This window comes from Eumetopias jubatus, unplaced genomic scaffold (assembly GCF_037043125.1).
Source record: "Eumetopias jubatus isolate StellerSeaLion01/CBP00866 unplaced genomic scaffold, mEumJub1_p1.0 scaffold_7, whole genome shotgun sequence".
In the NCBI taxonomy this organism is placed as follows: domain Eukaryota; kingdom Metazoa; phylum Chordata; class Mammalia; order Carnivora; family Otariidae; genus Eumetopias; species Eumetopias jubatus.
In genome coordinates this window covers 115,941,981-115,967,434 of record NW_028274813.1, presented here as the reverse complement: position 1 = coordinate 115,967,434, position 25,454 = coordinate 115,941,981, and the positions used below count along the sequence as shown (strand labels likewise).

General features: G+C 37.7%; 1 protein-coding gene across 1 annotated transcript in view; it reads right to left on the bottom strand.

Moving 5' to 3' along the window:
• ETFA (electron transfer flavoprotein subunit alpha) overlaps positions 1 to 25,454 on the bottom strand; it is an 88,968-nt gene that overhangs the window by 42,657 nt on the left and 20,857 nt on the right. The window contains exons 2-9 of the mRNA XM_028092677.2: positions 16,796 to 16,942; positions 14,493 to 14,574; positions 14,308 to 14,390; positions 8,549 to 8,648; positions 7,313 to 7,423; positions 6,383 to 6,484; positions 6,003 to 6,071; positions 771 to 853 (exon numbers count right to left, since the gene is read on the bottom strand). Coding sequence (XP_027948478.1) covers positions 771 to 853; positions 6,003 to 6,071; positions 6,383 to 6,484; positions 7,313 to 7,423; positions 8,549 to 8,648; positions 14,308 to 14,390; positions 14,493 to 14,574; positions 16,796 to 16,942 — 777 coding nt within the window. The remainder of the gene's footprint in view (positions 1 to 770; positions 854 to 6,002; positions 6,072 to 6,382; positions 6,485 to 7,312; positions 7,424 to 8,548; positions 8,649 to 14,307; positions 14,391 to 14,492; positions 14,575 to 16,795; positions 16,943 to 25,454) is intronic.

Sequence of the window (25,454 nt, the reverse complement as noted above, 5' to 3'; positions counted from 1 at the left end):
AGGTTTAACTGAAGAATATTCTAGTATCACTTATCTATATGGATCAGAATTTTCTGAATTTCATGCAGCTAGACAAAATAAGAGAGATAAAGTAGGTGGTCAGGATGAGACAACTATTATTCACAGCTCCTGATTTCAAGATTCTGTGTTCATTAATACAGTTTTTATTAATAATAGGCTTTATGGTAAATAAATGTTAATGTGAACTTATAAAATCCATTTACTAATAAAATGTTATTTTCACCAATTTTATATTTGGTGTTGTGATGTGAATTTTTTTTAAAGATTTTATGTGAATTTGACAGTGTTCCACTGCTTTAAAAAAATCCAAAAGACACTGGATTTTTTTTTTTTTTTAAGAGAGGGAGAGAGAGGGTGGGGAATAACAGAGAGAGAGGGAGAGAGAGAATCCCAAGCAGACTCTGGGCCCAGCGCAGAGCCCAACATGGGGCTCGAACTCACAACCCTGAGATCATGACCTGAGCTGAAATCAAGAGTCGGACACGCACCCCAAGACATTAGAATTTAAATAAAAACTTTAAAAAAAAACATCTGAAAGACAATGCTGGATTTAAGAACTGCTAAGCGTTTTAACTGAGACCAAGAAATCCACAGACCTTCTGAGGACATGTTCACCACTGTAATGGCTAACTGCTTAGATACACTGAAAAGTATCTGAGATGGTTATTCAACAAATATACATATATACACACACACAAACTTTTTATCCCCAGAGAATTTTACACAGCATATTTTATCGCAATACTCACTGGTGCTACGATTTTTCCTGTCTGTCCAACTTGCATGTCATTGGGAACAAAGCCAGCGTCAACAGCGGCACGAGAAGCACCAACTAAAGAGGAAAACATATTTGTCATTTTTTTTTAAGTGCTATTCATCAGCTGGTTGGGATATTCACTAAAAACAGTATAAAAAGATACTGATAAGTACAATTACAAATTTATTTTATAAAGGCCTTGTTTTAGAAAAAAATCGCCTTATCACTGATCAACAATTCTAAAATGAAGTACTAGTGCACTTTATACACAAAACTTCAAAAAATGCCTTCTATTTATACCCAAGGATTTAAAATTTTAAATTTGGCTGAAGTCCTCTGCTTGCTTTATCAAAAAGGCCTCTAGGCATTCATAAAACGTATATTATCATCTGTTTGGGATACCATTATATAACGCTCCCTTATGCAATAACTTCACAACTTTTGAAGGTACTATGATATCATTATCTCCTGTGATCAGATAAACACAAGTTACACATAACACAAGATAAATTTTAACCTATCTAAAAAAAAATGAGAAGTAGCCTTTTATCCTCCTTCAGCAGGAGTCAACAAAGAGCCCTGTACTTGGAGTAAGGTCACCCCTCTCAGCGGGGCTCAAGAATGAGTCTCAGGTCCTCTTCATCTTCATCTAGAGAGGACAAGAGGAAGCCACAGACAGTACTCCTACTACCTCCTAAGGCAGACAGTCTCAACACTACCCGAGTCAGTGAGGATTGGTCACATACTGCCCTTTATTTACTTCAGTCACCACAAGGCCCAGACTCAAAGGTTATCCTTCATAATTCACACACTAATCTCCATAATGCTCTCATGCTCCCTAATCTACACCCATCTTCCCATTTGTCTAGATGCTCCCTGAGGACAACGACTCCCCTGCAGTTCCCTAGAGCAGATGTTGCTCTGCCACCATCTTCATACCACTGGGCCTGGAGGTTCGGACTCTTCATTGACACCTTCAGAAAGTTCTCCCTCCTTCCTCCTTAAAAGCCTTCAGCTTTGAATCTCACGTCGTCAGATCATGTCACCCATTCATTGCTGTGTCGGCTATTATGAACCATGAGTCCAATCCCCTTCATTTCTCAATGATTTTTAGCTTCTGGGCCATTGCCACTTTCTCCAACACTAGTCTTAATTCTCAGAGGTCTCAACACCTGGTCTCTTGGTTCCTTAAACTCTTCTCCAATCATCTGTGTCCTCAGCCACACCCATGGTCATATGCCCAACCTTTCCATTACCAATATCCCTTTACAATCTCAATTTCCAATGTCCCTCTGTGACCTTACTTTTTCCAGCTGACTCCCTTCACACCCAGCTCCAACAATCCTCTGACCTCACTGGGATCTACATTTCTACTCGCTGACCCTCTCTCCCACTATGTTGTCTCCTCTTTACCTGGCTTAAATTCTATGATCAATGACTCTAATCACTTCACTGCATATGCCTTCAATCTCCTTGCCTTCATCATCACACTCAACTAGAAAAAAATCTCCATCTCCAGTTAACAGACTAAACAACCTCTCTACCTTTTCCATACCTGTCCCCCTGTAGTTCAGCATAACTGGAGAAAAACACCTTTAAATAAATAGGCCTTAATTCTGTTTCCTAAATTAAAATTTCATATCTTTTCTTCTCTTGTCAAATGTCCAATACTCTTTAACATCCTCACTCTCAGCTGATGACCTTGCTTCCTATTTCACTTAAGAAATTGAAGTCATCACGAGCGAATTTCCACATGTTCCAACTAACATATACCCATCAACCTACAGCTGTGTCCATATTCTTTTTTGCCAACTTAAGGACATTACTCCAGCAACTCTCCCCTCCCTCTCCTGCATGATTAATTTTTCCCTCTCAACTGGAGCATTCCCATCAGCATAGAAGCATGCTATTATTTGTCCCCTCTTTAAAATGCCCCTCTGTTGGCCCCATTCCCCCCTAAATACTGTTCATTTCTCTGCTTTCCCATATAGCAAAATCTCTCTAAAGAGTTGTCTGTATTCTTTGATTCCAATTCCAGGCCTCCGAATCTTTTTCTAAAAACTTTATTAAAACATAACACACGTACAAAACACATGCAAATCACAAATGTACTGCTCAATGGTTCATCATAAAGTGAATGTTGGGCGCCTGGGTGGCTCAGTCGGTTAAAGCGTCTGCCTTCGGCTCAGGTCATGATCCCGGGGTCCCGGGATCGAGTCCCACATCGGGCTCCCTGCTCCTTGGGAGCCTGCTTCTCCCTTTGCTTCTCCCTCTCTCTCTGTCTCTCATGAATAAATAAATAAAATCTTAACAACAACAAAAAAAGGGATGCCTGGGTGGCTCAGTCGGTTAAGCGACTGCCTTCAGCTCAGGTCATGATCCTGGAGTCCCGGGATCGAGTCCCGCATCGGGCTCCCTGCTCAGCGGGGAGTCTGCTTCTCCCTCTGCCTGCTGCTCTCCTGCTTGTGCTCTCTCTCTGACAAATAAATAAATAAAATCTTAAAAAAAAAAATAAAGTGAATGTAGTCATGTAACCACCATTTAGGATCATTCTTTCAAATCCATTCCACTCAGTTTTGCCCACTACTCCACTAAAAATGCTCTAAGTCACCTATGACCTCTAAGTGGCTAGGTCAGTTATTCCTCCCAGTCCTCATCTTCCCTGACCCACTACAATACCCGACTAAAACACTCACTTGGATCCCAAAACACCATGCTCCCTGTCCCAGTTTTCCTGCCCTACTTACCACACTCCTTCTGGACTTCTTTCTCTCCTTCTTCCCTAACTTTTAATCTTACAATGTCTAGGGCTTAGTCCTGCGACCTCTTTTTTATCTACACTCACTCCCTTGGTGAGGTCATCCAGTCTCATGGCTTCAAATACCATCGAAATGCAACTCATTCCCAAATTTATACTCCAGCCCAAACTTCTCCAATGAACTCCACATTCCTGTACCAACAAGTTTAACTGACATTTCTACTTGTATGTTTACTGTTAACTCAAAACTTAATATGCCTAAAATGGAATTCCTGATCTCTCCCTGGAAACTGTGCCACTCGGGGTCGAAAATGTTTCAGCTAATGGTAATTTCATCCTACCAACTGCCAGATAAAAACTCTCTCTCATAATATATATGTCCAATCTATCAAGAAATCCCAGTTTCTTTACCTTCAGCTATATATCCTGAACTATTTCTCCCTACATCTACTGCTAATAACGTGATCCAAACCACCAGTATCTCTTACCTGAATGGTTAAAACAGCCTCCTAACTGATCCGCCTGTTAACGCACTTCTCCCCCTACACTCAAAACTTATCCCCCTATGCTCAAAACTGTAGCTAGAGTGTCAGGTGATGTGACTTTTCTACTCAAACCTTTCAATGGTTTCCTATTTCATCAAGAGAAAAGCAATCTCCTTGCTAAGGCACATAATGCCCTATATGGTCTGGTCTATTACTCTCTGTCTTATCTCTTACTACTCTTCCTTTTTGCACTTTCCATTCCATTTCCATTTTGCACTTTCCCTGGTCTCCCAGGACCCTGGGATCATGACCTGAGCCGAAGGCAGATGCTTAACCAACTGAGCCACCCAGGCGCCCCATATATTTACTTTCTAATCCCCAGAAGCTGACAGCAGATATGATATAAAGGATCTTAAAAGAGGGTGCTTATCCTGAATTATCTAGGTGGTCCCTTAAAACGTCATCACATGTATCCTTATAAAAAAGGGATACAGAGGGAGGTTTGATACAGATACACAAAGAAGGTGATTTGAAGACAGAGGCAGAGATTGGAGTGATGCAGTCACATGCCCAGGAATGTTGGGGCAGCCTCTAAAAAACTGGAAACGAACAGATTTGCTCCCAGAGTGTGGTCCTGCCAACACCATGATTTCAACATACTTCTGGCCTCTAGAACTATAAGAATAATTTTCTGTTGTTTTAAGCCACAGAGTTTCCAGCAGTTTGTTACAGTAGCCACAGAAACCAATACAAGTCTAGTCTCACCCAAATACAAATATAACTTCCACAAGGGGAGAGACTGCTTATTTTGCTCACTGCTATTTCCCAGTTCCTAAAATAATGCCTGGCATATGGCAGACACTCAATAAGTATTTGTTCAATTAAAGAATAAATGAATGAAATAAACACCTTCAAATAAGACCATTTGATTATAGAGTCAATATCATGCCTTTATTCAGACAAAACCATTACTGTTTCTGAGTACATATATCAGGTAATGTAAAAGCATACGAAAAACCTAGAAAGTTATACACAAAACTCTTAACAAAGGGGAAGAAAGAGAAGAATGGAGACTTTTTTTTTTTTTTTAGAGAGAGAGAGATGGGGAGGGAGTGGGGGAGAGAGAGAATCTTAAGCAGGGAGGGACGGGGAGAGTGGGGGAGAGAGAGAATCAAGCACCCGACGCAGGGCTCCATCTCACGATCCCGAGATTATGACCTGAGCCAAAATCAAAAGTTGGACACTTGAGCAACACAGTTACCCAGGCAGCCCACTGTAAAAAGAATATATTCATGCAATAGTTCTATAGTTAAAAACTAAAATATTTCCAATTTTCTGATTTCAAAAACCATTCCATTCTCATCAGTACATTTTTAATACATTCTATCTTTCCTATAAATGGTTAACTACAATTTTAAAATAATGTTAATTTCTACTTTTATAAGAGATTGTTATTAAACTACCAATAGAGAGAAAAACAAGGGCATTCCTGAATCTGAAGTAGGCACATTTAAAAAAAATTTTTTTAATGGAAAAACAGAGGCGCGTGGGTGGCTCAGTCAGTTAAGTGGCTGCCTTCGACTCAGGTCATGATCTCGGAGTCCCGGGATCGAGCCCCGCATCGGGCTCCCGGCCCAGTAGAGAGTCTGCTTCTCCCTCTGCTCCTCAACCTGCTCTCAACCTCTCTCTCTCTCAAATAAATTCTTTTAAAAATAAATAAATAAATAAATGGAAAAATAACAAAGATTCCACAAATAAAAGAGCAACAGATAAACAATAAAAAAGCATAAGGACCCTCTCCACACTGAATGCTATACCATTTACTTGGAGACTAAGAAAAACCATTTCAGAGAGAAAAGTTGAAAACCAGAAAAAGCAAAATAATCTGCAGCCTTGAATGACTTATATATAAATGAAGTAATAAAGAAAAACTATTTCCAACAGAAAGGGAGTATTTTTCTACTAAAGAAAATAACTTTACCTGCAGCATGTAGTTGATCTGCCAAATCATATAACAACTTAAAGTTCTCTCCACTCTTCAAACCCCGACCTCATTGAAGAAGATGGAAAAAAAAAAAATTAAGTAAACATAAACTCCATTCCATACAGCTGTGGCGATGACTTGTACCATGCTCCCCCTGGTGCCAGTGATACAGATATGCAACTGAGAGCCCAAATTGTGTTCTCATCAAGCTCATGATTTCATTTTCCTAATTGGTAAAATAGGAATAATACTTGCAATCTACCTACTTCTTACATTTGAAAAAAAAAAATCTGTGCTCCTCTAAAATAAATATTAATAAAATCAATTTTAATTTTACAACATCTTTTAAAATGAATAAATTACAATATTCCACTTACCACCAGACACCACCACTTTGGCACCAGTTAGCTCCGGTCTATCACTTTTTGTTAATTTCTGGTCAAGCCACTCTGCTATCCCCACTGGGGAGGGACTCGATGCTGCGTACGTTGATACAGATAACAAAAGAATGACCATGAGTTAAAATTCAATAATAGTAATTTTTAAAAGAAACACATAAAGAATTAATTCCATGAAATTTAAGTTAGTTACTGTGAATTTTTTGTGTTTCTTTTTTTTTAAGATTTTATTTATTTATTTGACAAAGAGAGACACAACGAGAGAGGGAACACAAGCAGGGGGAGTGGGAGAGGGAGAAGCAGGCCCCCCGCGGAGCAGGGAGCCCAATGTGGGGCTTGATCCCAGGACTCTGGGATCGTGACCTGAGCTGAAGGCAGACGCTTAACGACTGAGCCACCCAGGTGCCCCATGAATTTTTTGTGCTTCTAATTTCATTCTCTCTGATTTCTGGAAAGAATTGAAGGGTTTAGATTCCAGCCTTCACCTCATTAGCTATATGACCTTTGAGAAGTCATTTAATTCTCTGAGTCTATCTATAAAACTGGAATAACCCTCCATGAGGTTCAAATAAGGTACCTATCTATCTATCTATATTAAAGAGTAACACCCTCTACACATTTACTATTAATTATATTCTTCTATTATACTGAGTCTCCCAAGTATTATAATAGGAAACAGTAAGAAAAAAGTAAAGCAATACCCCTTTGATCTACCAAAGCAACTATATCAGTACCAAAATTGATATGAAAAAGGTACATTATAAATATTTCTTCTTTTTGGAAAGTTTGGGAATACTATTTAGACTGAGCTCTCAGACACTGTTTAAGAAATTTAACCAGAGGCCATCTCTTATTCTAATATAATCAGTGAACTAAAAAACAAGAAACAAACTTCAAATGAACACTCACCGTTTTCTGAACTGGCACTACCTCCACTTGTTGCTGCAGCTTCAAAAGATGTTCCTCGAACAGAAAACACCTTCACTTTCTCATCACACTTCACTGTACATAAAGCATTTCCTGAAATACACAACTTATTTTTTTTTAAAAATCCATGAAAGGCAAGTAATCCTTTGAGATTCAGAACTTACTTCATGAAAATAAGGAATAAATAACTATGAACCAGTTGTTTTCTACCTCTACTAAGTACAGAAAAAAGGACCGTAACACTTAAGGAATATAAACAAAAGCTTCCTTCTCCAAGAACACAGTAACTCAAGAGCTGCAACAACTTAAGAATGCAGCTACTAGGCTTACTAAGAGAAGAAAATAAATGAAAACATGACAGGCAGGGGCACCTGGGTGACTTAGTCAGTTAAGCATCTGCCTTTGGCTCAGGTCATGATCCCAGGGTCCTGGGATGGAGCCAGAGTCTGCTTCTCCCTCTGCACCTCTCTCTCCCCCGCTCATGTGCGCATGGGTGCTCTCTTTCTCTCTCTCTCTCAAATAAATAAAATCTTTTTTTTAAAAGAGAAAGAAAACATGATAGGGCATAAAGAACAAGAGGTGTCATGTGCCAAGATTTTAAAAGAATTTATGACATTTCTTATGGATTAGCAATCACCTAAGAGTGACCTAAACTTGACCAATATTTCCCCTCAAACTCTATTAAAGATGAAAGATCTAATTTGAGAACTGACCATTAAATTGAAAACACACAACTTCAATCAGAAAGAACAAAGAGTTCACTACTTTTTCTAGCCACACTAGAGACCAGTGTGCTTAGCAGAAGATCAATCAACTAAAGAGACACTGAAATGAATTTCTTAATGCAGATGGAAATGGAGTAGAAGCAGTGAAGATTAAGAAACAATTTTTTTTAATGGAAAAGTTTTGCTTCTCCAGGTGCCACTTATAAAATGTATTGAATAATAAATCTAATTTTTATTGATGACTGGAAAAATCTCATTGCTCTGTAAACTGAATAACCAAGTAGGAAAGAACTGTGCTTTGGATCTATCAAACAGAATGTCACGTCATGGTCTAGAAGCAAATCTAAGATTAAGATTTTTCTCAGAAACTTTTAAGATGGTCCATTTAAAGCAAGTGTATGACTTGTTTAAAATACTAACTTTAAATTAATTTCTGCTTTTAAAATTCACAAAAAGTTAACATGTTGATTAATTATCTTCCTTGGGTACTCACCTGCATAAATAGTTCTCACAAATATGTCAGGAGACTTGATTGCAATGATGTCAGAAATTGGGGCAACATCAAGTTTGGCTGCTATTCTGGGCAAAAGGTTCTAAAAGCAAAAATAGTAGTAAATTACACACATATAGTAACTTACAGATAGCTATCAACTATCAACACTAACATTCTCAAAATACATATTCTGCAGAAATTTTAATTCAAATATTTTATATTTCATATGCATTTTTAGACATACTATAACTTCCAGCACAACTTTTTGGATAGTCTTTGAGATTAAGTAAGAGTCTATCATTACTCTAACTACATCAAGAGTTTTATGAGTTTTACAGTAATAAACCATCTTAACTCATGTTGAATTACAAGATATGATATTTGCTTTAATGAACATCATTCACAAAGTGTGACCATCATGGATTACTGAATTTAGGTAAAACAGAAAAATGTTTAGAAGAGTAGTAAAATTCTCAAATACTAAAATAGATTATATATGTAAATATTTACTTAATGTATATGAAAGAAAAAAATTCAAAGCAGACATTTTCACCTTTTTAAAAACTCAGTATTGCATTAAAAAAGATCAAAACTAACCTAAATATCCATCATCAGGGGATAGGTCTATTAATTATAGCTCATCCATATAATGGAATCCTATGTAACCATAAAACAAACAAGAATGAGAAAGGTGAAGCGCAGCCTGTATAATCTGTACAGGAGTGACAAAATTAACAGAAGTGCTTTCCCTTGTACGTGCATATAACACCTCTGAAAGAGGTACACGTGTTCCCTTGTACGTGCCTATAACATCTCTGAAAGAGGTACGCGTGTTCCTTTGTACATGCGTATAACATCTCTGAAAGAGGTACGTGTGCTGGCCTTGCACTCACAAGCAGAGATCACGGGGAAAGTATCCCCAGGTCTCAGTTATGTCACCTCATAAATGACAGAAAGAGAATTCCTAGTTTTAGTCTAAAATTCTATGACTCGGGCGCCTGGGTGGCTCAGATGGTTGAGCGTCTGCCTTCGGCTCAGGTCATGATCCCAGAGTCCTGGGATCGAGTCCCGCATCGGGCTCCCTGCTCGGTGGGGAGCCTGCTTCTCCCTCTGCCTCTCTCTCTCTCTGTCTCTCATGAATAAATAAATAAAATCTTTAAAAAAAATAAATAAATAAAAGTTGTTTTAAAAAAAATAAAATAAAATAAAAATAAAATTCTATGACTCTAGGGATCTAAAACAGAGTTAGTGAAGACTGAATGTCCCTATTTTCTAGTCTCAAGGTTTCCTTAGATGATAACATCATCTAAGTGTAGTCAAAAAAGTGAAGTGTTGCTTTTATTTTTTAACTTAAAGATTTATTTATTTGAGAGGGAGCGCACATGCACATGCCCACGAGCAGGGGTGGGGATACAGAGGGAGAGGGAGAAGCAGACCCACCACTAAGCAGGGAGTCCAAGGCGGGGCTCCGTTCCAGGACACAGAGATCATGACCTCAGCCGAAGTCAGATGCTTAACCCACTGAGCCATCCAGATGCCCCGCGCTGCTTTTATCACACAAATGGAAAGCTGAATTCTACACTGCTTTCTACACAGAGCTTACTCCATGGCATCTGAACTTGGTATATGACACCATCTCTAGCAAACGCTCACTATAACACTATGCAAGTTCCTTTCCTCCATTCCATCCCCAAATCCTCTTTGTTCTCTAAGAATTCTCCCAAGATTACCCTCTAATTACTCCTTTATTCTGTATCCTCCTACATGCATATACAATTACATTATTTAATTAGGCACTAACATGTAGTTTGTTTTAAAATAACTTTAATATACATACTTATAATGACCCTCAACTAAACTTAAGCACTCCCAGGGTAGAGGTTTTGTGTCTTCCATTCCTCTTGTGTCCTACCCTGTATCTAATAAGGGGTTCTATATATACTGATGCTAACAAGTGTTGACGGCCTGAGTCAATTTTCCTTGTGTTGTATCTACAACAGGAAAGATTTTCTAATTTTCAGTTTATTTTTACCTTTATTACATAGCAGTCCTCTTTCAACCATGACAGAAGAACTACTGAAAAGTACCAGTTTATAAAACCACAATTAGAAAAAAATAAGATCTCTCAGAAAATAAAGCATTTGGGAAAACAATTAAAACGCCATTAAACATACTTCTAACTTGGTAAATAAGTTTAGAAGATAACTACTTTCAAAATAAATCAAATTTGATAGTATTTAAAGCCTGCTTCACTAAGTAACTCTTTTTTGAAATCACCTTCTTTAACTATTCAGGAAATACCACTGAATATTGTTACCTGGCTAAGCAAATTCTACTACAAACATTATGTTATGCAGACTGTGTCTCTTTTTATAGTTTTTAACTTTCTAAATTGCTTGAAACTTACTATCTTTTGTACTTCCATTATTCCACGTTTCGTTTTAGCACACCTTGAAAATACTTTACCATGGTGCTTAAAGGCATATGTTTCTCCAGGTCTGATCTTTCATTTAAATGTCCTGAGATGGTAGATGGTGAACAGATCTATCTCTACACTATCCAAACAGGCTTGACTGCATTGGTTTCAGGGGAAAGACCTCTCTCTCTCTCACTCACTCTCCCGAATGAATAAATAAAATCTTTTTTAAAAAAACCAACTTTCATATGTTACAACACAGCAATCAAGGTCAGACTACTAAAATCTAGCTAATTAGATGCAACAAACATCCTTTCTTGGTTTAGTAATCTTTTCAGAGAACTGTCACCACAAACTCAAGACTCATGAAATTTGTTTATATCATCTAACACAGAATCAAAACTCTCAGAGATAGAATGGTCCACAAAGATCTTTTAGTTCAATGTTCATCTATAACAGAAGTTGGATTTTAATCCTCTGACTTAATCTTCTCCAGAGTAAGGGAAGAAACCCATCCCTTTTTTTTTAACGTCTCTCTTTGGTAGACCTTGGACATCAATTGGTCATACTGCATCATTTTATATATAAGAAAAACAGACTTCAGAAAGGTAAAATGACTAGCCCAAGGTCATATAGGTCTGTGGAACCACTTTAATTATCAATTACTAAATTCTATAAAAAAAACTAAAAATTTATGATAGTCTATAATGTGACAAGCTAATAATAAAAGGGTAATTGTTCATTAAACTCATGTGTTTACATTGTTACTGCCTAGAAACTGTTAACCTTAAAAGAAAAACTTTAATGGGGCGCCTGGGTGGCTCAGTTGGTTAAGCGACTGCCTTCGGCTCAGGTCATGATCCTGGAGTCCCGGGATCGAGTCCCGCATCGGGCTCCCTGCTCAGTGGGGAGTCTGCTTCTCCCTCTGACCCTCTTCCCTCTCGTGCTCTCTCTCATTCTCTCTCTCAAATAAATAAATAAAATCTTTAAAAAAAAAAAAAGAAAAACTTTAATGAGTTCAAACTGATAATTCTAAAGGTTAAAAACAAACTACAGCAATTTACATGGGTTATTCTGCAAGTTCTCTACATGGTTTGCAGTGATTCACGTCTAGAAGCAATACTGCACCAAAGATAAATATTCACGAACACTACTCATTTTGCAAAAAAAGAGACTGATGTCTTGGAAGCTCACTGTTATTGTCACTCAACATGAGTATTTGATATAAGAGGTTATATCTTATTCCTCAAACTTATATTTTAAAATCAATTACAACAGATTATGAAAGTAAAAGGAAAAAAGTTAAATCGAGACAATTCAAAGAAGAAATAAAAACCAGTAACCGGCACATTCTGCATGGAGCACTGGGTGTTATGCACAAACAATGAATCATGGAACACTACATCAAAAACTAATGATGTAATATATGATGATTAACATAACAATAAAAAAATTAAAAAAAAACAATAACTGTATGAAAAGATATTTGATCTCATGATCAAAGAAATGCAACATTTAAAAAGATAAAGTTTTTCACCCATCGGATTGGGGGAAAAATGTTAAAATGTACAATACCAGGTGTTGGCAAGTCACCCTCTCATGCGACTGATGGAATGCAACTTGAGACATCCTCTTAAGATAGCAATTTAGCAATATATATCAAAACTTTAAAAGTACATAGTCTTTTGACCCAACTATTTTCACTTCTAGCAGCACATGTATACAAGGATGTATGTACAGGGACATTTCCTTACAGCAAGGTTTACGAATGCAAAAAATTAGAAACAACCTAACTGGCCATCCTTGGCTAAATTTGGAGTATGATGCAGCCATAAAAAAAAAACCGAGACAGACATGTTTCATTTCTCAAGACACACTCTTCTTTTTTTAATTTTATTTTATTACATTATGTTAGTCACCATACATTACATCATTAGTTTTTGGTGTAGTGTTCCATGATTCATGGTTTGCATATAACACCCAGTGCTCCATTCAATACCTTCCCTCCTTAATAACCCATCACTGGGCTAACCCATCCCCCCACCCCCTTCCCCTCTAAAACCCTCAGTTTGTTTTTCAGAGTCCATAGTCTCTCATGGTTCGTCTCCCCCTCCGATTCCCCCCCTTCATTTTTCCCTTCCTACTATCTTTTTTTTTTTAACATATAATGTATTACTTGTTTCAGAGGTACAGGTCTGTGATTCATCAGTCTTACACAATTCACAGCGCTCACCATAGCACATACTCTCCCAATGTTCATCACCCAGCTACCCCATCCCTCCCACCCCCCACCACTCCAGCAACCCTCAGTTTGTTTCCTGAGATTAAGAAGTCCTCCTATCAGTGAGATCACATGATACTTGTCAAGACACACTCTTCAGTAAAAACCACCAGTCACAAAACAATTCATGATATATTATTACATTTTGGGAGTAAAAAAAAAATTTATACAAGTATTATAATTTCAAAATCCACAGCAAGGGGACTAAAAGAATGTACAACTTTAACACTGTACTTCTGAAACGGGAAGAAGGAGTTGGGAAGAAAGGGGGACTTTGATACCTTGCTCTGCATACTACTATACTATATGCATCCTTTATAATAAAAATGTATTTGTGTACAACCTAATTTATAATCTTTAAAACTAAAAACTGTAGCTTATTAAGAATGGGATAAAAGAAAAGGGAATTAGAAAACCCAGGGCCACAAAGAGAGCAAGAACAACCCAGTGACAAATTCTCTTAGGCTCCCCCTTAGTTTGCCTCCCTCTTTTTTAAAACTTCGTGCAGATAACTAACCATCTGATAGCACATTCTTTCTTCAGACATATCACAATGCACATGATCAGATGACAGCTTTCTTTACCCTAAGGATGTTTCCAACTACCACAGAGCCCTTCCAAATCCCCCAAGGAGACAGAATTTGGCCTTTGTAAATATCCATCAGCCACCCAAATAAACCACTGCTTAAGATGGGTTACTACTACAAATTACATTTACAGGCACAGACAATTCAACATTGTTTTTAAAGAAAAATAATCTTTAAAAATAGCCTGGAGTTTTCTCCATGACAAACTTTGAAAATCTGGAAGTGGCATTCTAATAATTATGACAAAATCTTGAAAGAATAGAGTTGTCTCTCTGAAAAAATTTGAAAATGTGGAGGTGGCATTTTTACAGAAATTGTAACAAAGTCTTGAAAGAATAAATTTTAGCAGAACTACCATATTAATTCAGAAAGCCAGGATTAGCTACCTAAACAGAGTCTGTTGTACACTTTCAGCACAATGAACTCTAACCCTTCCAAGTAATGACATCAGATTCCACATTTTCAATCTTCTCACCTTTCCAAAGGCAGATGCTCCAGCACAGATGTGTGTGTAATTGAACTGCTTCTGAGTTGCCAAAATCAATGGCGTCAGCTCCTCTGAGAATTAAACACATTTGATAAACACATTTCATAATATTTTCATATTCTTATATTCAAACATACTTCAGACATTACATTTTTTCCACTGGAAAAGCTCACCTGGAAGGAAGCCTTTGTATGTATCATGCTGAGCCACCAGAACTTTTGCTACACCTGCTACTTTGCAGAGATCTTGCACCACCTATAATTAAAAGTTTTTAATTATCCATCTAACAGAAAGATACAAATAGAGCCACCATTACAAATATCAACAGAACATAAAATCTGATGGTCAAAAGAAATAATTTTTTTAAGCTACAGAAATTGTTCTGAACAGAAAAAAGGGTGACATAAGTGAAAAAAAATTCTTTAACAAAAAAAAAATCTTAGGCCAATTGATCTTACTACCAATTATCTTTAACAAAAATTCCTGCCTTGAAAAAGAAAAGTATTAATTGATAAGCCAAAACTGGCACAGCTCTCTATGCAAATTTAGTTATAAATTGTGCTTTTTACCTTTCAATTAATGCAAGTATAAATTCATCACTGCAGAAATGGTGAAAATGAGGCAAAGGTTAGGTTCTCTCTCACACACACAATAATAACACAGCCAATGGGCTTCCTAGAGGTAAAGAATAGGACCTAACCATACTGGTTTACAGGCCACTGCACTTTACTTGGCAATAATAATTTCTGCTGATATTAAAATTAGTGAATTTAGGCAATAGAAAAATCTTATATAACAGTCCATTGTCAACTTCTGAGTTCCTGCCCACCTACATATATTTATCTATGATAAAGCAAAAAAATTTTTTATTTTAATTCCTCATTTTTCCTGTGTGGAATGAGAATGAAGTTCTGGGAAAGCTTTTTGACTACTCAGATATCCTATGTATAAAAGGCAAGTAGAATTCCCCTTTTTAATTCTCTAATTACAGCAAGACTGGCTTTCGCTTTAGCAGAGACCTAACAATCATATCATGGTCTGTCTTCTTGTTTACCTCCGTGCTGATTCACTGATGAGTAGGCATAAAAAGCTGTGCCTCCTGCCCCCCACTCAATGGAAGGTAAGGTTGCAACAAGAGTCACTGTTTCCCAGGTAGCAAAAAATACCTCTGCTGAACCAAGTATGCACTGGCAGACAATCTTGTACTATCAAAACTATCTTTTTTACCAGCGAAAACTTCTGGCAATACACAGAAAAATCACTTGCTGCTTACGATAAATGACTACAAAAAACAGTAGGAAACTGAAATCTGCCTAAGCTATTAATGGAATTTCTCTATACAGGTACTGTTTTTCTTTCAGATAGAAGGCGACAAAACAGTAAGATTGTAACTAAACAGAAAATGATTTCTGCTTTGATTTTTCTCAAAACAGTGTGAATAAAATAGCATTTCAAATAGTTTTAAAATAATATTTGAGTAATTATTTAAAATCACAGCCAAATAATCAAACCCAGAACTTGTATATCTAAAAGCAGGGCAACCAAAAAAAATAGCTTAGCCATGTCATCACACCTTCTGGTTACTATCAAATAAATAAGATCCCTAGTTGTTAGCAGGATTTAGGTAAAGAAATCCATACAACTTAACCCCAAACCTGCTAGAATACATTCTTTCAAGATACTAATTTCATGTGAGAAATTAGACGGAAGTGACTCTAGCATTCTGAACCTGCATTATAACACATGCTCTGCATCAATGCTCTTTAATAAAAAATAAGTAAAATCCTCTAAAAAGAAACATGCTTTCTCCAGATTTCTTCCTCTGAGGTCCAAGTCCCCAGCTGCACACTTGGCAACTCCTGTATGGTATGGGAGGGAATTGGTGGCTCAACCTAACTGAAGCATGATTTCAACTACACTGTAGCCCAGTGGTACAGATCCTGCAAACCATATTCTAGAACCTTCCTAGAGGGTTAGTTTACAAACCCGTTATCTCATTTCAACAACAACAACAAAAACGAAGAACACCTTTTACTAACAGTTATAGTTTGAAAAGCATAGTACTTACATTTGAATTCTTACACCAATTAAAAATTAATATCCATGATACTTTGTCCAGATTTACCACTTTCAGGAATTAAAAGCAATTAGCTGGTATATTCATCAATACAAAAAAGGGATCGGCTATTAACCTCTAAGGAGACTCAAATATTATCATTCTACTTGGTACCTGGTGGCACATGATGGTGCCAGTGGAACTAAATCAAGTATTTTACCTCATTTCAAAAGACAAAATGCTTAGTGAGCAAACCTTTTAGTTCCTTTTTCACATGTAGTAATGACTATGACATTGGCCATTTAATGAGGATTAGAGCCCAGTTTGGGTTACAGTCCTCAGCATAATTCTCTGTTGTCATCTTTCCCTGTCTCTTGATGGAGATTATATTTGCTATGGTTGACCTTAAAAATTTCTCACCTTGTCACATTTGGTTCCAGCTACTAAGCAAGACACTTCACCTCCAAGATGTTTGGCTGCAGTGATGGTATTTAATGTAATGGGTGCTAGGGTATCATTTGCATGCTCGGCTATTACCAGGGTACTCTGAAATCGTAGCACTGAGGCCTAAAAGGAAAAAAGAAGGTGGGAAAGAATATTGTAATACAAATAGGTTTTTAAAATTCTTAATTATTAAGCATGTATGCTTTAAAAAAACCGTACACAACACTCAGTTCTATAAACGTATTCATAAAGTACTTACTCAATGGCAAAAATTAAGCTATTTGTGTCTATCATTCTATTACTAATATTCTTACTTAATAAAAACAAAGTGCAAGTTTGTATTGTTAGAAAAATTTAATTATTTTAAAACAACTTTCCCACTAATCTATGTTTCTGAATATTGTGTGTTCAATGAGAAATTGCTAACTACATCTAAATTTAAAATTCTTAAGTAGAGGGGCGCCTAGGTGGCTCAGTCAGTTAAGCGTCCAACTCTTGATTTCAGCTCTGGTCATGATCTCAGCACCGTGAGATGGAGCTTGGGATTCTCTCTCTCCCTCTCCCTCTACCCCTCACCCCCACCCCCGCTCAGGCATGCATACTCTCTCTCAAAAAATAAAAATAAAAATTAATAAAATAAATGTAAAATTCTTAAGTAGAACATATTAACTATATCAAACTAGGAATCAAACTATTACCAATTACATCCACTTGCAGCACAACTGCTAAAGATATAGTATATCCAGAAATAATGGGTTTGAAATCAATTACTATAGTCAATTTCTATTGCTTTCAGGCAAAATGCATTCAATACCCAAATAACTGATAATGTAAATCTGTCTTTAAAATACAATACCACACAATAATTTTGCTGGGGTTCCAACTGTTGAAACATACTTCTGAATTCAAAAAAGAAGCTTGCAGACCATATCTTGGAACCAACCAGCAACCACCTATATCTACTGTGGACTATCAAGAGATAGTCATGGTCATCTGGAATAATTTCAAACACCAGGAACACAAAGATGAACAAGAATGGTCACTGTACTCAAAGATTTTAAGGGAAATATGACTTGTTTACATACAATTATGAGAACAGTTTTTCAATGAAGAGATCCAAAAGGCTGGAGGTTGCAGATCATGAAATATAGAATCAAGAGGAACAAAGGAAGAAGTTTAGGTGTTCCCATCATGTGAAAACCTGAGGAAGGGCACCACAGATGTGACAAAATAAAAAAACTCTGGAACTATCCTTGTGAAAAATCACTATGAGAAATGAGAAAAGGAGGCACTGAGGATCAAGTGGCATGGTTATATGGCTTAATTCAGCAATAATCTTTAATCTGGAGCTGGAGTGAGGAAAGCATGGTACAAAATTTACACCAGAGCTGGGAATTTACAAAGGAGGGAATGAATGAAAGGCAGAAAGGCATGGGACTATAATGCTCATTACACAATTAAATTTACAAAATACATACTTTTTTCATTTACTATACTGTAAATACCAATTGCTGTATTTTAATATTCTTTACCTTTTTATTGCTGTTAAGTATATGAGCATACCAGTTTAACCAGTCCTGTAATCATCTGGGTAATTAGTAATTTATTATTTTTTATAAAGATTTTATTTATTTATTTGAGAGAGTGAGAAAGCACAAGTAGGGGGAGCAGCAGAGAGAGAGAGAGTGAGGAAGCAGACCCCCTGCTGAGCAGGGAGCCCCACCATGGGGCTGGATCCCAGGACCCTGGGATCATGACCTGAGCTGAAGGGAGACACTTAACTGACTGAGCCACCCAGAGGCCCCAGTAATTTTATTATCACAAAAAATGCAGAGGCCTCTGGCTGGCTCAGTCAGTGGAGCATGCAACTCTTGATCTCAGGGCTGTAGTTTGAGTCCCACACTGGGTGTAGAGATTACTTTAAAAAAATAATAAAATGCATAAAAACCAAACAATGCAGAGAAGACCATCCTTACAGCTAAATCTTTACACTCATCCTCAACAAATGAGAGTTTGTTTTAGTCTAGAAAGACCCTTCTGATTGGAACCTGGCCAGACCTTAGCTGCTCTCCTTCCATAGAAGACTAAGCCAGATTCTCTGCAACCTTCAACAAGCTATAGGGACCCCCTCCCCCTAAGCTTTCTATCTGTACCAGTTCATCCTCAACCTTCTCCTCAGTCTTCTCAATCACCTCTATCCTTGGTGAACCAATCCTGAGCTGGGGACCGGAGACTACAGGGATATGCCAGACGAAGGAATCACTGCATTACGTATCATGGATGGCATTGCTTGTCTTTTTCTTCCCTTTGTTTACTCAAAGGAAGCAAGGAAGCAGGGGGGGTGGGGAGAATGAGATTTTTGTTATTGCCAGATCAAGTACCTGCTTGTATAACTTTTTCTTTTTTACAATAAAAAAATTGCCTTCTTACAGGAGGTGGTTAAAGGTAAGAAATCTTTATGCATATCTTATGATTATTTCTTATAACAAATTCCTAAAACTGTTAGATCAAGAGATAGGCACACTTTTAAAGCTTTTAATACTGACACAAACTGTTCTCCAGAAAGTTGCAGCAATTCACAACAGTTCACAATTCTTGGGATGGAATGAAAGTTCTTAGAAGGCAAATACCATGTCTATTCAAAGAATCTAGTACAATTTTTTTAAATATATATCTGTAGAAATATATAGTACTTTCTCTTTTTTAATCAGAAGATCACAGTATCTTGCAAAGAACTCTAATTAGGACTTAATGGCATAATTTATGATTTAAAACACATTTCACAAGAATTGCCAGTAACAAACTCCTTATTACCAATATATAACAGATACCATATTTTTTATGTTTCACACATCATTTATTATAAAAATTATGAGATTTCCATCACCATTTCAAGAATAAATCCAACATTTGGTGGCAGAAGGCCCATATTTGCCGTAAATTATAGTTCTATCATAAGATAAATTAGGCAGTTCTCCCAAGGAATCATCAAGGTTTTTGGAACTTCTAGGGGTACACTGTATATTCTTTTTATTTTTTTTTAATTTTTTAAAGATTTTATTTATTTATTTGACAGAGAGAGAGAGAGAGAGACAGAGACAGAGAGACAGGGAACACCAGCAGGGGGAGTGGGAGAGGGAGAAGCAGGCTTCCTGCTGAGCAGGGAGCCCGATGCGGGGCTCCATCCCAGGACCCTGCGATCATGATCTGACCAAAGGCAGATGCTTAACAACTGAGCCACCCAGGCGCCCTGTATATTCTTTTTAAAAAGACTATTCAAAATTATAACAGAAAACAACAACAAAAGAACATACGTAAGAACCCACTCAGTTCATCTACCTGATCAATCTTTACTAATTACTATTACATCATACAGGCACTCCATATTACTTTATCACTTGACTCCTTACAGTTTTTTTAAATTTTATTTTACTATGTTATGTTAATCACCATACATTACATCATTAGTTTTTTGAGGTAGTGTTCCATGATTCATTGTTTGCGTATAACACCCAGTGCTCCATTCAATACGTGCCCTCTTCAATACCCAACACCAGGCTAACCCATCCCCCTACCCCCCTCCCCTCTAGAACCCTTAGTTCATTTCTCAGAGTCCATAGTCTCTCATGGTTCGTCTCCTTATACTTTTTATTTTTTTTTATTTTTTTTTTTTAAGATTTTTTATTTATTTATTTGACAGAGAAAGACAGCAAGAGAGGGAACACAGCAGGGGGAGTGGGAGAGGGAGAAGCAGGCTTCCCGCCGAGCAGGGAGCCCGATGTGGGGCTCGATCCCAGGACCCTGGGATCATGACCTGAGCCGAAGGCAGACGCTTAACGACTGAGCCACCCAGGCGCCCCTCCTTATACTTTTTAATACTAAGCTTCCTTCTGTGTTCTACCTTCTATTCCTCAGATACCACCTAAAGAGAAGCTACAGTACCTAAACATGGTTATGTGGCTTAATTCAGCAGTAACAGTTGTGAGTAGCAGGAGAAATTGGTCTGTAGCCTTTAAAATGTTATGCCTCAATCTAGAGCCCAGTTTCTTTATCTGCAAATTGAGAGAGATGAGCTAGCTCAGAGGATTTCAAACTACATTCCATGTAAGACTAAAGGTGTCAGGGAGGCACACCTCAGGAACCACCACACAGGATAAAGTAAAAACCAGGCAAGCAGGGTTGCCAGAATGGCTATCCAGCTCTGCTTTAACCAAATTAAATAAACCAAAAGATATAGATACTGAGAAAGAGTTGACCCTGGAACAACATGGGGGTTAGGGCACTGATCCTTGATGCAGTCAAAAATCTACATGTAACTTTTGACTCCTCCAAAACTAATACCCTACTGTTGACCAGAAGCCTTCCCAATAACAGTAGACAATTAACACATATTTTGTATATGTATTATATACCATATTCTTACAATAAAGTAAGCTAAAATCTTTAGAAGAGAAAATACATTTACTGTACTGCACTCTTTATCAGAAAAAAAAATTCACATACAAGTGGACCAATGCAGTTCAAATCCATGTTGTTCAAAGGCCAACTGTATATCTTATTTAAAATTCATAACTCTATGATGTAGGTATTATTATTACCTTGACTTACAGATGAGGAAACTGGAGCTTAATGGCTACATAGCTAGGAAGCGGAGCCTGTTTAAAAGTGTAAGCAGTCAGGGGTGCTTGGGTGGCTCAGTCAGTTAAGCAGCTGGCTCTTGATTTTGGCTCAGGTCATGATCCAGCCCCACACTTAGCCACTTAGCAGGTAGTCTGCTTGAGGATTTCTTTCCCTCTCCCTCTGCCCCTCCCCCTGCTCATGCTCGCTTGCTCTATCTCAAATAAATAAGTAAACCTTTTTTTTTAAAAGTGTAAGCAGTCAGACTCCAGAATTTGTGTTTTTAATTACTAGCTCACATCAAAGTACCATTATTTTTAAGTTCTTTTATATAGGTATCCCCAGCTTTTCAAAAATTCATTTTATGCCACTTTACTTTTATGAAAGACCTACATGTTTTCTTTCTTTCTCTCTTTTTAAAAGATTTTATTTATTTATTTTGACAGAGAGAGACATAGCAAGAGAGGGAACATGAGCAGGGGGAGTGGGCAAGGGAGAAGCAGGCTTGCTGCCGAGCAGGGAGCCCGATGTGGGGCTCAATCCCAGGACCCTGGGATTATGATCTGAGCCAAAGGCAAATGCTGAACGACTGAGCCACCCAGGCGCCCCCCTACCTTGTTTTCACTAACCAAAAGAAATCTGAAGAGGATTTTCATTTTTATGAAAAAAGGTGAAAAGCAAAACTAGTTTTGCAGCAAGCTGTACCCAAAAGCATCATGCACCCCAAAGCAGCAAGAGGGGCACCATCAAGCTCCTTCCCTGGAACTACACTCAGCATCAAGCCACCATAGATTTGAACTGTGTGAGCATCTGTGATTTGTCTTAATTTACTTTGTGCATCCATTAACAAGATGTATCCTATGATATCAGAAAAGCCTAAGAGAGGTTATTTTTTGGGTCTGAGAACACTAAAAAATGTTTCTGTATAAGTGAATGGCAACTGCTTCTTCACTTTACACTGTTTTAGCTTATGAAAGGTTTTATAGGAAAGCTCTATTTTGCATAGCAGAGGAAACCTGTAGATGGGTCATTCCTATAAGATTTCATTTAGCAAGTATTTTCCTGATTTTTAAAAAACAGCACTGATCAAAAAGAACCAAAAAAAGATGATGTAAAAGTCCTCTTTTCCAGCTCTAAACATTCTAAACATAGAGCCCTAAAATCCTACTTTAGGTATAAGAGTGGTATAGATAACTACTAAAGATTCAAAAAGGTCCATTACTGAAAAAGGTTTTTAAACAAGTTACATTTTATTACCTTATGATCCACTGCATCTGTGTACTTTAGGGCCCTCTTTTTTTATGGGGGAAAAAAGGAGCCAAATTCTTTAACATTTAAAGATAACTATAGAAAGACTTAATAAGGTAACAGCCCAGAAAGGAATCTCAACCTCTTCAAAACACTGTAATTACTTAATGCAGGCTGCTGTCACCATAAATTCTGGCTCATCGACCTTATCTGGACCCTCAAAATTGCCTGACAATGTTCTATGTTAGCCATGTTGGCACTTTCACTCTCCACAGCAACTATTTCAAATATCCCCTTCTGATGTTTCTCAACTGCTAACAGAGTCTGTTTCCTACTCTCAGAAGAGAGCCTCATTTCCTACTTCATTCACAATGAAAACTGAAGCCATTAGGGAGGACCTGCTTCACCTTCCTGAGATCCAACAGAAATTACTGTCCCTACTCTATCAAAATGGAAGCTGCTACAAGTCCTAGATTTGATCGCTTTATCTGGACTCTAGATTCTGTCCTCTCAAATCTAGTTGAAGACTTCTTTCTATAATCTCTCAGTAATATCTCTAACTTCTCCCATTTTCCAGAGCTTCTTCCCATCAACATTTAAACATGTCTGAGGCTCTCCCAATTTTAAAGAAGCCCAAAATTAAAAACCCACTAGTACCATCTTCCACTCCAATTCTCTAATTCCCCAATTCCCATTCATGCCTCAACTGCGTGCACTCTGGCTTACGTCCTCACCAAAATTACCAACAGATACTTTTCAGTCTTTACCTTACTATTCTCACAGGAATATTTGAAATGATTGACTATTCACTTCTCATTTCCATGGCTTAATTTATAATTTACCACCCATAAAAGAAACACATATATATTGGAGGAAGGGGGGAGAAAGAGATATTAAATCTTGTTCCTAAGTGCTAGACCTAAAATTAAGTTACTCTCTGCACTTCCAACTGCTTGACTTGCTGTCTCCATCAAACACTCTCCAACTCAGCAGATCCAAATCTTAATTCATCTTTCCCCTGATCCTCTAGCCCCTTACCAGATTTTATGTCCAGAGTTCTTCAGGGGATGTACCACTCTCTAACAAGCTGCCCAAACCATGATCTGAGAGTCATATCTGAGTTTTTTCTCAACCCTCACATCCAATCAGCTACTAAAGTCACCAATTCTCCCTTCTAAATACAGTATCTCCTAAATCCATTCACTTCTCTCCATCATCAATGCTACCACCTAGTGCAGGCTATTATCCTTCCCTTGTATCACTCCAAACATCTTCCAACCCAGCTTTCTCCCCTCCAATCCATTTCTCTGTGATCTTTCCATGACACAAATCTAGCATGTTATTTCCCTGCCTAAAACACATCAATTGCTTCCTGCCCCCCTAGGATACAACTAGACTCTTTAGGTTGGCTTACCAGGCATTTATTTTATGGCGTGATCTATCTCTCTAGCCATATATTCCTCTCTCCATTTACACCTTATTTTCAGATACTTGAACGTGCCCTGCCCTCTCTGACCCCCAGCCTTCCCTCACATTGTTCCCTCTACCTAGAGGACCTCTTCCCCCTGTTACCTGATTAGCTTCCAGTCAATCATCCTTAAGTTTTCTGCTTAAATGCCAATCTTTCCAAGAAGCCTTAGTACAGTGCAGTGGTAAATAGTATAGGCTCTGGAGCCACCCTGCCTGGGTTTGAATTCCACTTCCACTGTAACTTCTCTGCGTCTTGGTTCCCTGATCATAAAATAGAGATGATGCTGATGATAACCTCACAGAGCTGTGAGAACTGAATTATTGGAATAGTGCCTAGAACATAAATGCTCAATAAACATTAGCTAAACATAAAAACTTTCTTTGGATCTCCTTGGACTAGTTAACTTTGCTAGTACCAACATAGTACACTGAATTGCCTTCATTATAGCACTTATCACACTTGACTATACTCATCTGATTATTTTGCTTTCCCCACTTGATTTTGAGGACAGGGGCCATATCTGATTTTCTTACCACTATAACCCCAGCTTCTACTTTAGTGTCTAGCCCAGAGGAGATATCCAATAAATGAACTGAACACTGATTTTAAAAACTACTTCATCAAAAGAATGAGATGACAAGCCACAGATTGGGAGAAAATTATTTGCAAAAGACATATAATAAAAGGCTGTAATCTAAAAGAACACAAAGAACTCTTAAAATTCAACAATAAGAAACTGATTTTTAAATATGGGCAAAAGATCTGAACAGACACTTCACCAAAGAAGATATATGGACAGTAAATAAGCACATGCAAAGATGTTCAATATCATGTATTAGGGAACTGCAAATTAAAACAAAAATGAGATACTACTGCATACCTATTAGAACAGTGAAAATCCAGGGGCACCTGGATGGCTCAGTCGTTAAGCGTCTGCCTTCAGCTCAGGTCATGATCCCGGGATCCTGGGATCAGGCCCCACGTCGGGCTCCCTGCTCAGCGGGATGCCTGCTTCTCCCTCTCCCACCACCCCCCCCAGCTTGTGTTCCCTCTCTCACTGTGTCTCTCTGTCAAATAAATAAATAAAATTAAAAAAAAAAAAAAAAGAACAGTGAAAATCCAAAACACTGACAACACCTAATGCTGGTGAGGATGTGGAGCAATAGGAACTCTGGTGGAAATTAAAAACTGTACAGCCACTTTGAAAGACAATGTGGCAGTTTCTTACAAAATTAAATATACTCTTGTCATACAATCCAATAGTCATACTCCTTGGTATTTACCCAAATGAGTTGAAAA